This window comes from Anopheles cruzii, chromosome 3 (genome assembly GCF_943734635.1).
Source record: "Anopheles cruzii chromosome 3, idAnoCruzAS_RS32_06, whole genome shotgun sequence".
NCBI classification, from domain to species: domain Eukaryota; kingdom Metazoa; phylum Arthropoda; class Insecta; order Diptera; family Culicidae; genus Anopheles; species Anopheles cruzii.
Genome location: NC_069145.1, coordinates 20,227,901 through 20,240,834, shown reverse-complemented (window position 1 = coordinate 20,240,834; position 12,934 = coordinate 20,227,901). Strand labels below are relative to the sequence as shown.

At 48.5% G+C, this 12,934-nt stretch overlaps 2 protein-coding genes across 3 annotated transcripts; both read left to right on the top strand.

Moving 5' to 3' along the window:
* Nucleotides 1–461: 461 nt before the first annotated feature.
* On the top strand, nucleotides 462–5,709 carry LOC128271632 (protein RRP5 homolog). Its single transcript, XM_053009234.1, has 4 exons — nucleotides 462–585; nucleotides 660–2,932; nucleotides 3,011–5,178; nucleotides 5,256–5,709. The coding sequence occupies exons 1-4, from the start codon at nucleotides 493–495 to the stop codon at nucleotides 5,615–5,617; spliced, it is 4,896 nt and encodes a 1,631-aa protein (XP_052865194.1). The 5' UTR covers nucleotides 462–492; the 3' UTR covers nucleotides 5,618–5,709.
* An 820-nt stretch (nucleotides 5,710–6,529) lies between these two features.
* LOC128274216 (uncharacterized) lies at nucleotides 6,530–12,921 on the top strand. 2 transcript variants are annotated; one of them, XM_053012329.1, is made up of 5 exons: nucleotides 6,530–6,974; nucleotides 9,646–9,880; nucleotides 9,949–10,102; nucleotides 10,181–11,273; nucleotides 11,343–12,921. In XM_053012329.1, exons 2-5 carry the CDS (start codon nucleotides 9,759–9,761, stop codon nucleotides 11,912–11,914), a joined length of 1,941 nt encoding a protein of 646 aa, XP_052868289.1. In that variant the 5' UTR covers nucleotides 6,530–6,974; nucleotides 9,646–9,758; the 3' UTR covers nucleotides 11,915–12,921. The 2 variants fall into 2 exon arrangements, with proteins under 2 accessions (XP_052868289.1, XP_052868288.1); XM_053012328.1 differs by having other exon boundaries at nucleotides 7,028–9,880.
* The last annotated feature ends 13 nt before the right edge of the window (nucleotides 12,922–12,934 follow it).

The window sequence follows — 12,934 nt, the reverse complement described above, 5'->3', positions numbered from 1 at the left end:
GGCAGTGGAAAGATTGAAAAGATGAATGTTAAAGAAAGCAACACGGACACACAGGACACGGTGCGGAGACAAAGCGTAGCATAGATTACGGATCAAACGAGGAGGCCAAGAGTGGAAAGACCGCACTGCGCACATGCTTTTGTTGTTGCTGCAACATGTTTTTTGACAGTTGATTAATGCCGAACCCGCACGCTATTAACCGGCGGATCACTTACTCACGGAAACCGTGTATAAAATGAGCGATAAAATCGGCCACTACACGGTCCTTAAACTGGATGATTTTTGGATATGTAGCTCTGCGGTTTGGTGATGGTAAATTGCTAAAACGAAGCGATCATCCAAAGAGTTCGAAAATTTCGAACCGTACTTTCGCAAACCACCTGCTGGCAACACTGCTCTTGACGTTGAGCACATTGGAATTTGTCATCACAGATCCATGCGGTCGGGCCCAGTTTTTTGTTGCGGATAAACTTTTAACAATACGCCGCGAAAATGGTGTACGTAGAGCCGGCATTTCCACGTGGGAAAAATACCGAAATCGTAGACGATGGAGTCGCACCGAGAAAAAAGTTCAAGCGCAACGTTGTAAGTATTACGGGTATTCGTGGACCCGTTCAAGGATCCGTTGTAATAGCGCTTGTTTCTTTTAATGCCATCAGAACTACGGTGCTTCAACCGAAGAGGAAATAAAAGTTCACAAACCTCGACCGAAGGAACGCCGCAAGGCACTGTTGGAAGCGAAAGAGCAAGAACGGGAGACACAGGAGCTAGCCTGTACTGCCTCGAATCTTAGCATCGCCACGGTGCAACCGGGCATGCTGGTACTCGGTAGTGTGCGGCGTATTTTCAAAACGCACCTGGAACTCTCCCTTCCGGGACGACTACTGGGAACGGTACCGATTTCGGCGATATCCGATGCGTATACGAAACGGCTCGAAGCGATGATAGAACAGCAATCTACGGTCAATTGTCCAACGCTCGACGATCTGTACAGCGAGAACGATCTGGTATACGTGAAGGTGATCGAGAAGGAGTGCAACCCAGCACGCCTGAAACTGTCGTTAAATCCTAGCGATCTGCACAACACCTTTACGGCGAACCAGCTCGTGCCCGGATTGGTATTGATCGCAACGATTGCTGTAGAAGAAGATCATGGATACACGATGGAAACTGGAATACGCAACGTGCGCGCCTTTCTGCCGAAGGATGGTCTGCGCAAAAATCCACCCGACATTGGTCGGAATCTGTTTTGCACCATCGAAAAAGTAACGCAGCAAGCCGGGATAGCGGCTACGATCATCCTTAAAGCATTCCGCAAGAAGGACAATCGTGTACTGAACGTTGCCATGGCCAACCTGGACGCGATCGTGCCGGGCTGTGTGGTACCGTTCACTGTTGGGTCGGTAGTGCAGCATGGCTTACGTGGGACACTTTTCGACGAAACGGTGGCCGCGTTTGCGAACGAAAATATGCTGACCCACACCAACAGTAAAGCGGACAGTTACACTTTATTCCAGGAATTGCCAGCAACCGTGCTGTACGTGATGCCGGTTACACGGCACGTGTTCGTTTCGTTGGCCAAGTATGCGAACAATCGAACTGAAGCGGAACATGCCGTGTTGGCGCCGGGCGCCACAATTCAAAATGCCCACGTAGTAAAAGTCACCAAAAGCGGCGTTTGGTTGCAGTTCGATCGCGACTATAAGGCGCTCCTGCCGAAAAATGTGATCATGAAAGGAATTGACGGTAACTACGATGAGACCATTGTGATGGCTAAATACCATGTCGGATCGGTGCACACTCTGCGTGTCGTACGTTACGATGCGTTCGATCGAACGTACGTCACGTGCGATACGCTCGATCAAGCTGGTGACGAACTCAGTCTGGTGGACGTTCAGATTGGCAAAGTGTACCGTGTGCGAGTCAAGCAGGTGCAGCAATCGGAAGGATTCCTCGTCGAGATGGGATCGGTTCGTGGATCGGTGATGCGCGATTGGTTCGATCGTACGCAGCACTTTAAGGAGCGAGGGCTAGTAACTGTTCGAGCCGTCGAATTCGAAAGCGATCGACCGTACGTGCGATTCACGAACCGACCGGAGTTGGTGAAGAAAACTGCGCAAATTCTGTCCTCCTGGGAGCAAACAGCTGTGGGTCAACAGTTTCACGGTGTGGTGGTAAAAGAAGCTAAAACCTACTTTTTGGTCAAATTTTTCAACAACATCATGGGAATGTTACCGAAAAAAATGCGAGAAGTAGAACAGGACACCGCGAAGCTATACACACTGCGACCGGGAAGTGTGGAACTGTTCACCGTTCACGAGACCAATGCCTCGGCAAAGTCCCTGGTTCTTTCCCTGCCGGCTGAGAGTATTACTCGCGCATCACCATTAGCAAACGCGACCGTGATCGGTGTCTTTCCGTCCGGAGTGGATGTAAAGCTCGATTCGGAAGAAGTGACCGGAACCGTTCCGTTGTACTGCTTTTCCGACTTTGCCTCCCACAATCCACTGTACGTGAGCTTGCTCAAGGAAGGGCAACAATTGTCAGTGGTCAAACTTCGCCAGAACACCTACAGTGTGCGTGACGTCGAGTACTATCACCACAATCCGATGCGGATGGCACGCGTGCCACAGGGGGCCGTACTGCGCGCCAGCTACTTTTCGCGAAATGGTGAACCGTGCGCGAACCTTCTGTTGAACGATTACAGTGAACCGATCCGTCTGTTGGTGCGTGAACCGGAAAAAAAGCCAGAGGATATTCCAGAAGGGGAGATTATTTATGCGAAAGTTACCTTCAACCCCAAAGGCAAGGATGCCGCTACGTACAAGTTGCGCGCTAATACACACCGCAATGCGGTGTGTCCACGTGGTATCGAACATGTATATGAGTACACTTCTGCCTACATGAAGGATGTAGCATGTTTAATTGACCGGTAAGAGCATCAACAGGCTTTATTTTGTCTATCACGCATTAGCAAAACATTGAGTTAATTTATTGTTAATTATTTTAGGTACAAGCAAGCTGGACAATCGTTTGCAAACTACACCGTGGGTCAAAAGGTGATGTGCACCGTAGACAGCGAGATCGACAATATGCTTATGGTGAAGGTACATTCGTGCGATAAAAAATTGTCAACCAAAAACGGCGCGAAAGGTATTGCCGTGAAACCGTTCGCATCACAGAACTGCACGTACAGTAAGGGCGAAACACTCGATGGCCTCGTTATATGGGTGGATGTGGAGCGGCAACTGGTTCATGTGTGTGTAGATTCCTCCCTACTTCAGTTGATTGATACATCGAACACGGGACTACCGAAATGTATTGCCGGCAGCAGAACTCCCTGCGTCAAACTATTCGAAAATGAATACGTCAGCATTTGTTGTCGTTCAAACGACAGTGGCCCGTTGATGATTGTGCCGGTGAGGTATCATTACAATGATCATCTGTGGTACACTATAGACAGACCGTTGATAGTCGTGTTTCAGCTACAAACGCTGGGTCATATGATATTCGCGGTACTGAGGCGTAGTTGTGTACTGTACAAAAGCCTAAACGCAATCGATCGATCAGCAGAGAACACGGAATCGCACCGGAGTGGTGATTATAAGGATAGAATCAATCTTCGTTCGAAGGGTACCGTCCGGCAATGGCAAGAACTGCCGGAAACGTTCGATGAACCACTGCTGGATGACGATCTTGCGGATAAATCGGATTCATCAGATCTTGATGACACTGATGGTGACGAATCAGACGATTTGTATCGAGATAGTGTAGACGATGACGATGATGAAGATTACGTCTATGAGGAAGACAAACATGATAATGATGATGATGATGATGATGATGAGTCGGAACCAAGCGGTCAAGCGGGAGAGATGAAAACCAAGAAACTCACTCACCTGCACGATGCAAACGTTGGCATTAACAATCAGCCGCAGAAAAACGGAAAAATAGAAACGGGTTTTCACGAAAACGATAAGAAACGTAAGAATGGTGGAAACGTACGAAGCAAACAAATGGAAAATCGTGAAAAAGAAACAGAAACAGGCCAAACCTTGATTGGCGGCGATACCATGTGCGTCGGAAATGGTTCAAAACTAGCGACGAAGTTAAGCAAGAAAAAGAAAATGTTTCAGTTGAACGAGCAACAAGCAATCGAGCTAAACGACCATCAGAAGGGCAAAAAACTCAACAGGTCAGAAAGCCTATTAAAAAAACAACCCGGGAAAGTGGAAAAGAAGAAAAAGGAAGCGGCTGCAGGTGGCGCTAAGCTAAAACCTACCATCGCCGATGCAACCGACGGCAAAATATTGAAAAAGAAAAAGAAAATCTCTAGTGCTACCGCCAATTTACTAATCCCTCAGCTAGATGGAACCGATGATTTGCTCTTCAGTCAGCTAGATGGGCCTAAGGGTTTGACAGAATCAAAGGTATTCAAAAAAGCTATCAAACGAAAACACAGCAACGATGGCACCAAGGAGAGCGGAACCCTACCGGGAGCGACAAACTTTTGGGACTCGACCCCTATCTACAAGCGGGCTGTGGCAGACTCGAGCTCCGATGAGGGTAGCGACGAGGAGGACGAAGCGCAAAAAGCGAAAGCTAGTAAGCGTCTTTCGGCCAAGGAACGGTTCGAGGCAATGAAACAGGAGGAAGAACGCTTGAGAAAAATCGAAGAAGAGCTGGCCGATCCGTCCCTCGATCCGCACACACCGGATCAGTTCGATCGGTTGGTGTTAGCTCAACCGAACAACAGCATGATCTGGATTCGGTACATGGTGCATCACATGGAGTCGGCCGAGCTGGACAAGGCACGGGCCGTCGCCCGGAAAGCATTGAAGGCGATCAACTTTCGCGAGGAAGCTGAACTGCTGAACGTGTGGATCGCTCTGCTCAATCTCGAGATACGCTACGAGACGGTGGAAAGCTTCAAGGAGGTGCTTCAGGAAGCGATCCAGTACAACGACGCGTTCAAGGTGTACTCGAGGGTGCTGGACATTTTGATCGATTGCCAGAAGGTGAGCGAGGTACGCGAACTACTAGAGTTGCTGTTGAAAAAGTTTCGCAAACATACCGAAATGTGGTCCCTGGTCGCTGATGCATGGTATCGGATTGATCAGGGCAACAAAGTCAAACCGTTGCTAAGCCAGGCCACGAAGTCACTTCCCTGCAGGGATCGTGAGTAATCATAGTTCGCTCGAGCGCGTCTTCGAAAGCGACTTTAAGATTCAATTCCATTTTTTCAACACTCCTAGATATTCCACTGATCGTCAAGTTCGCTTTTCTGCACAATCGTTACGGAAACCGCGATGAGGCTCATCTGTTGTTCGAGCAGATACTCACCTCGTACCCGAAGCGAACAGACATTTGGTCCCAGTACGTCGACATGCTGGTCAAGGATGGGCTAGTCGATAATGCTCGTCAGATTTTGGAGCGCGCGATCGTTCAGCGATTGCCAATGAAGAACATGAAAACGCTATACACCAAGTACGTAAACTTTGAGCAGAAACACGGCAACCGGGACAGTGTGCGGCGCGTGAAGCAGATAGCGGCGGACTACGTGCAGGCGCAACTCAACAATGCGGGCGTCACGACGAGTGACAAGAGCAAGAAATAGTTATTCAACACCACATTGGGTTTTGTGTTTGCCTTTTTTCATATTTTTATTAACAACAGCTTTGGTCTAATAAATAGAACAATACTTACGTCGATCGAATCCCGTGCACTTTTTAAGCAGTTAGTTTTATTACGCTGAAAAATTGATCCGTCAATGTTTGTATTGAAACACGTGGGGGGGATACCACGTGTTCCGCGCCTTAGGGTTGCCTGCAGCTAATAGATCAGCGTAGTATACAGAACGGGTAAAACCAATTTGTGTTTCGACGGATAGAGATAAAGAAGAACCCACCCTGCGGCCGCACCAACCGGAGCTAATGAAATGTGCTACTAAGATTGCTACGCGCGTTACTCGCCAATTTACATACCGTCCGGCCAACCGGCATATATATAGAACCGGGCACGATGGGCGTGCGTGGCTGTTTGATGGGGAAGGAAAAATACACACAAAATACGCACATTCATATTCTCACCGCAGTTTCGCCTGCAACGGTACCAGAAGAGCGCGTGCCAAGCTTTGAGAACGCGTTGGAGCGCGCGCGTTGAGAACATTCGCGGGTCGGCAAAGTGATAGTGAGAGGGAGAGAGAGAGGAAAAGGAACGTTTCTAAACATTCGATCTCTTTCCCTACTTATCGCGTACTCTTTTCGGCGTCCTAGAAACGGCCAGTACTTCCAGTGTGTAGCGAGTACATTTTGCATGAAATATCCCCGCGCAGCAGTTGTAAAACACAACAGCACTAGTAAAGGTCGTTGATTGGGCCGGCGCGTGTACGGAGTGGGACGGTGCGGTGCGGGACTGTTGTAGCTCCGATTCGGGAACTACACTTGTGAACCGATTACACCATGGCATCCCTTGGAAGCAGCTACTACATATTTATCAACGAGATGATAATACAACGCAGTGCAGTGATTCGTTTCACGCGAGACCGTTCCGCTTGAAAATAAACAGTTTACATTAAAGCACGGCCGAGCGAATCGTTTTTGCGGCTCTGGCCAGGTTTCCGATCCATGAAAAAGTTCATCCAAACGTTTCCAAAAACCGAAAGGACAGCGAACGGTTTTTTGGACCGATTACAACCCGACTGTGTGGAGGGAGCAAAGTAACCAACGGCAAAGAAAAAACATTTCTATTCAGTTATGGCCGAGCGAACGAGTGGTGCAGTCGGTAATGGGTGAAAGTCTCGTGAAAATAGTCAGAAGGAGAATTTGTTGAATTGTGAGTTTAGTGAAGGAGTACCACACAGAGGAAATAGTACATATCCGTTGCACGACGCCAGCTATTTCGCCAAACCCCGTCAACACTAGTCACTTATGTAATAACCATTCCAAAGGTTACAGCACAAAAAAAACAAGGATGTAAGTTGCCTTCCATTGGCAGGATTATCGATTTTTACAGTCCTTTTTCACAGTTCGGGTCTCTAGCAACGTTATTGTGTGACGTTGGTGTAAAAATCTGCGGAGACATAAACTATCGAAGAAGGTCCCGTTTCTACAATCGTTTGTGTAAACGCTGGGGACAACAAAGCAACCAAAGAAACAGCTAGTTTTCCTTTGTCAAGGACATACATCCGGTTGCGTACGTATTGCGAAAACCCTTGGAGACACATAAGCCGTGCCCAATTCAATAGCATCCCGGTTTCAGTGGTGTTGGTGAGCAACACATCGCGCGCACTGCCGTTGTTCGTTGACAGTGTGCCAAGAAAGGCGTGCAAAAAGGACACGGTGTCGGTCAGCTGAGTAGACCGTCGGCAGGAGAAGCAACAAATGAGAAAATAGCATACGAGAGATTCACCGTCGAACTGATCAACCGAAGGCAGAGCCACTGTTTGTTTGGATAATTTTCATGGCCAGCTTTTCCTCTCGTTTCGTACAGCGGTTCGGCTGGCTTCTTAGCGAAATTCAAACTGATGCATAGTAAAGTTTTGTGATTAAAATGTTAATTTATATACTAATTAGTACAACTGAGCAGGGAAAGCTTGAGCAGGGAAATTCCCGGCGTTTTCCATTCCCCTACATTTCTAAGAAGTTCCCAAACATATAAATTTACTTCACCAGGCTCTATGTGAACTATGGTTTACGTACTTCCAATGTCAATATAATTAAAATACAGTGTTATTCATGAACGAACAAGCTAACAAACGAAAACTGATAAGGTTGACACAAGTGCAAGAAATAATAGTGAACTCGAGGGTGTTAAAAAAACAGACCTACAGTTCCATGGGTGAACCGGGGTTGGAGGGGCGCTGGGACAACGTAGTTATCATTAATTTGTAAAACCAACAAATCGATATAATCAAATTGACCGAATCTGATTGCCCGTTAACGTTCGTGTTGTGATAGTGGTCAGGTGGGGAAATCAAATTGTTCGATACAGATCTATCTCGCCATATTTGCGCGATCGAGTACACTTTTCCGTCAGTCAAGGTTTGATTGAACATCACGAGAACGGAACAGGCGAGAGCCGACATCGTGCAAAGTACGCATGCAACATGCGCGCGCATTGATGTGCGCAAACACCACGTGATCGGTAATAGTAGATGAGAGGAGCTAAGAATGCAGAATCCGCTGCTCGATCGGGCACCCACTCACACGCAGCAGCGGTACTGTGTGTTTGCATGGTGAATTTATATACTCACGCTATCTGTGGCCTAGCGTAGCTTTATGATCGTGTGGCAACAAAGTTATTTACGTTGAACTCCGTGTTCGTGTCCAGAAACTGGCGCATACCCGTTATCTCACATAAACACAGTACCAACATGGAACACTGCAATATGGAAAATGCTGCTCATATTCTGTTTATTGTCTTCTATAACTGTTATATATAAAAATGGTTGTTTGTCTGTCTGTACCGCATTTTCTCCAAAACTACTCTCCGCTTGAAATTTTGCACAGCGTAGTTTTGTGACCCCGGATTGTGAATAGGAAAGTTTGACCCTCCCACTCCTCCCGGAAGGGGGGGTGGGGGGGGGGGGGGGCTACCATACAAACGTAACGTACCGTAACGGCCCATACGTAACGTCCCATACATAACACCCATACATAACGTCCAACCGTTTTAGAGCAAATCGATCCAAATTCGGCAGATGGGAGTTTTGGGGAAGGGGAAATGTTCTTGTGAACGTTTGAAACCCCTCCACTCTTTACAAAGAGGGGCTCCCATACAAAATCTGGGTTAATGTCAGCAAAGCTCGTATAATTTTCAAGCAATTTGAGCCAAACTCAGGTGGTGCGTGTTTTGACATGTATCCAACGGGAAGCGGGAAAGGAAGCCGATACGTCACCGTCACCGGGAAACGGAGAAGTAACGTAAGGTGAGGAGGGAAACTGAACGAATACGTCATCAAGAAGCCCGATCGTTTGAAAAGTAGGAGTAACGGGAAGCGAAAAGGGAAGCTGATCGTATACAGTTACGGACGGTGTCGCTCCACAACGATAAATCCCGATCAACGATCGTCGAAGCAACCTAAACGCAGCGATTTCGCGACAACTAGAAGCCACGCGAAACCACCAGCAGATGTCAGCGGTCAAGCAGAGGACGAGTTCCCACGCATGCAGCCCAGAAGCAGGTGCCAGCGTCCAGCTATTTCCGAGGAAAGCAGTCTAGACGCAACGCAGCATTTTCACGACGATGGCGACGCGAAACCGACAGCGGGCGCGATCGAGCATTCCGTTCCCAGGCGAAACGCGATCGAGCTAAGTCATCAAGTTAGGGCCAGAATAGAACGACGGCTTAAGTCAGTCAGGTTCAGCTTAGCGCGGTCCAACAGTTCAGTTCAGTTTAGCAGCTCAAAGCAGTCAGTCAGTCTTCATTTCGCGACGATTCGCATCTTTTAAATAAAATAAAGTTTTTTTTATTGACCCCAACGGGTGAAGAACCATAAGTATACATCGCCAAGAAGTCCTCTGAAACGCCTCCCAATCAAGAAATAAGAATGAAATGAGGCGCAGCGACGCACGCCGGGAACTGCTAGTATTGTATAAAATAGTCATTCTTTGTTGTTTCTCTCGTTTATACGAATGACTGTAGTTACTACTGCATTAGTCGGAAGTTGCAATATTGAGAAATGTTCGTTCGAGTAGAATCATAATTCCGATAACCAACCGCTCGCGTACTCGCGGTGACAAGCAAACACTAGCACCATGCACCAATGCCGCAAGCTAACGCGCCGGAACTTGTTCATTCTGCTAACGGTCGGCGTGGTCTACTTGCTGCTGGATCATTTTTTCAACGGAGATGACTACGGAGACAACAGGGAAAAGTTGTACGTATGCGAGACCACCGTCTACGACAGCAGACTCAAATCAAACGGCTTTGGTTTCCGCTTTACAGAGTTTTGATTGAAGAATCAATTAAATCGTTGGCCAATCAGGGCGCCTGCAAAATGCCTAGCCTGCCGGTGGATTCACCGGAAATGCTGAGCTTCCTCAAGGATGAACCGCCGATCGAATGCGGCAGCGAACTGCAGGACTGGGTGGCCTGTGAGGTAGTAGTTTTCCTGATACACCATGCTATGCGTTGAACTGTAACTAACTCATTGGTCCATTCGTTTCCATGCTTGCAGAAGGGCGTATGCAACATTAAACCGGAAGTGATCAAAGAGAAGGGCAAGATAACGTGTGACTATGCTGACGTTTTGCGGCAGAGTGATTTTAAGCTGTCGTTCGGGGAAACGACACGCACCAGCGACAGCTACACGTTGCAAGGAAGCGATTTTGTCCGTGCAAAGTGTTGGACCGAAAGTCGCACGGAACGGTGGCAGGGACTGCTCATCGGGATACGACAGGACGCAACCCTCCGCACACGTTCCAGCTGGAACAAAGAGTTCGCCTTGAACGTCTTGATGCTCGGGTTTGATTCGCTCAGCCGAAACGCATTCCAGCGCAAGCTGCCCAAGGCATACAAGTACCTCACGAAATACCTCGGGGCCGATGTACTGCAGGGCTACAATATCGTTGGTGATGGAACGCCGCAAGCGTTGATACCGCTCCTGACGGGCTTCACCGAGTTGGAACTGCCCGATACACGGCGCCGCATGAAAAATACCGAGTACGTGAATGTGTATCCGTTGATCTGGAAGGACTACGAAAAGTATGGCTACGTGACGGCCTTCAATGAGGACGTCCCAAACATTGGAACGTTCTCCTATCGCCTCAATGGATTCGACGAGCAGCCGACGGATCACTACATGCGCACCTACTACCTGGCGATTGAGGCGTACCTGAGCTACTACAAACGATTGTGCATCGGGGCAAAACCGCGCCACAAGGTGATGCTGGACTACACGCGCGAGTTCATGACGAGTTACCGGCCCGGGACGCCTCGGTTCGTGTTCAGCTTCCACGGTGAGCTGTCGCACGATTCAATTAACCTGATCGGTGTGGCCGACACCGATCTCACCAACTGGCTGGTGGAGCTAAAGCAATCGGGTATTCTAAACAGCACCGTCCTGGTGCTCATGTCCGACCACGGGAACCGATTCGCTGAGGTACGCAACACGCTGCAGGGAAAACAGGAAGAGCGCTTGCCATTCTTTAGCTTCACTTTTCCCGAGTGGTTCAAGTCGCACTACCGGGAGCAGTACGAGAACTTTCGGCAAAATCTGCACCACCTCGTAACGCCATTCGATGTCCACGAGACACTGCAGGACATACTGAGTGAGTAGCCGTAACAATCTCGTTGGGCATGACGAGTGTACACGTTTATTTTGATCCTCCATTCCATAGCACTCCAAACACTGAAAACGAAACAGAGACCGGCGGTGTCACGTGCCACGTCGCTGTTTGATGTTATTCCGCAGAACCGCTCGTGTGCCGATGCGTACATTGAGCCGCACTGGTGTGCCTGTTTGAACTGGCAAACGATCAACGATACGGCGTCCTCGGAGGAGGTGTTTCGCTCCGCCAAAACCATCGTGGACACGATCAACAGGCACACGGAGCGGCACCGTGGTATCTGTGCGCTGCTGACGCTCGACGAGATCCGTTGGGCTGCGCGACTAGAGCCGCATCGGGACCTGGTGCGCTTTAAGCAGAACCGGGACCGGGATGGGTTTCTCGGAGACTTTTCCTCGGATGCGATCAGGGTTGCGCACGATATGTACCAGGTCAAGCTGGTCACTAACCCAAGCAAAGCGATCTACGAAGCAAGCGTGCTGTACGATCGTCTCAACAATCGCTTTCGCGTGAAACTGGGCGACATCTCGCGCATCAACAAGTACGGTGAGCAGGCCAACTGCATCTACGAGCGTGATCCGGAAATGCGCAAGTTCTGCTACTGCACGACGGACGATCACTGAAATGGGAACGATCGTGAGCCCCCAAACCCTTACTAGTAGATACTTAGTATTTGCTGTGCAATAGTAGAAGCAAGAAAGTGCGGAACTCAACCCGCCACTCAACTGTGGCCCTATCGACTGACTGAGTAGAGAGTGTACTATATGTTAGGGCACAGTTGGGGTGGCGTACGCCCTTCCTGTGTATAATCGTCTAGTGATAGTAATCGTCTAAGTGGTTGTGCACAACACAACACAACAGTACCACGAGTGTTTTTGAAATATTTAAAATTTATTGACGACCGTAGTGTGAACGCATACAACCGGCGCAGGCGACCGTCGATTTGCGATCAAACAAATCTTATGCACACTACACAACCGCACGGCCAACCCTTACGTACCTTACCGACGGCCACCGATCTCGAGGAGAGATTCCCCCACAAGCAATCTTAGTGCCATGCGAACTTCCGTTCGGCCAGACTCCACCAACCAAAGGGTGTCCTGTTGGGGTTATTAAATGCGGTAGGAATCTCACTTAAATTCCGTATGTTTGTGCATGCGTGTGTGTGTGTGTGTGTGGTAGAAAGAATCTCAAACATTAGAAATAGATAGGTATGATAAAACAAAATAGTGCACGGATGGCACAACCAACTCTACTGTGCTGGGTGTTGGGCGGAAGGCTGAATAGCTGGCCTGGGGCGAATACTTAAACCCGGCATTTTCTAGGTTACACCTAACGGGGAGAAATGAATTTACGCAAAACGGCACAAACGGAAAGCAATCGCACAAGTGATCGATGGTTTGGTGGTAGAAAACACGTTTCGTAGCTACGCGGCCATTATCACGACATTCAATCAAATTGAATTACCAGGACGGGAAGGTTGGCGTTACTGATTTGGTTCGAAAACGGTTTCGGTTCCTTTTCGTTTAGCCGATGGATGGGCAAATATGTATGATCTGTTAATTATCCTCAGTTAGTAGTACCTAAGGCTTAAGTTATCCGTTTTTTGCGCATAAGAAAGCAGGACTTTGCCAACACTAAAG

Excerpts from the sequence above, each read along its gene's own strand:
- LOC128274216 (XM_053012329.1), top strand. The coding sequence starts at position 9,759 with ATGCACCAATGCCGCAAGCTAACGCGCCGGAACTTGTTCATTCTGCTA. Across the intron at positions 9,881-9,948 it reads GGAGACAACAGGGAAAAGTT|AGTTTTGATTGAAGAATCAA; the intron begins GTACGTATGCGA and ends TCCGCTTTACAG. Across the intron at positions 11,274-11,342 it reads GACACTGCAGGACATACTGA|CACTCCAAACACTGAAAACG; the intron begins GTGAGTAGCCGT and ends TCCATTCCATAG.
- LOC128271632 (XM_053009234.1), top strand. The coding sequence starts at position 493 with ATGGTGTACGTAGAGCCGGCATTTCCACGTGGGAAAAATACCGAAATC. Across the intron at positions 586-659 it reads AAAAGTTCAAGCGCAACGTT|AACTACGGTGCTTCAACCGA; the intron begins GTAAGTATTACG and ends TAATGCCATCAG. Across the intron at positions 2,933-3,010 it reads GTAGCATGTTTAATTGACCG|GTACAAGCAAGCTGGACAAT; the intron begins GTAAGAGCATCA and ends TAATTATTTTAG.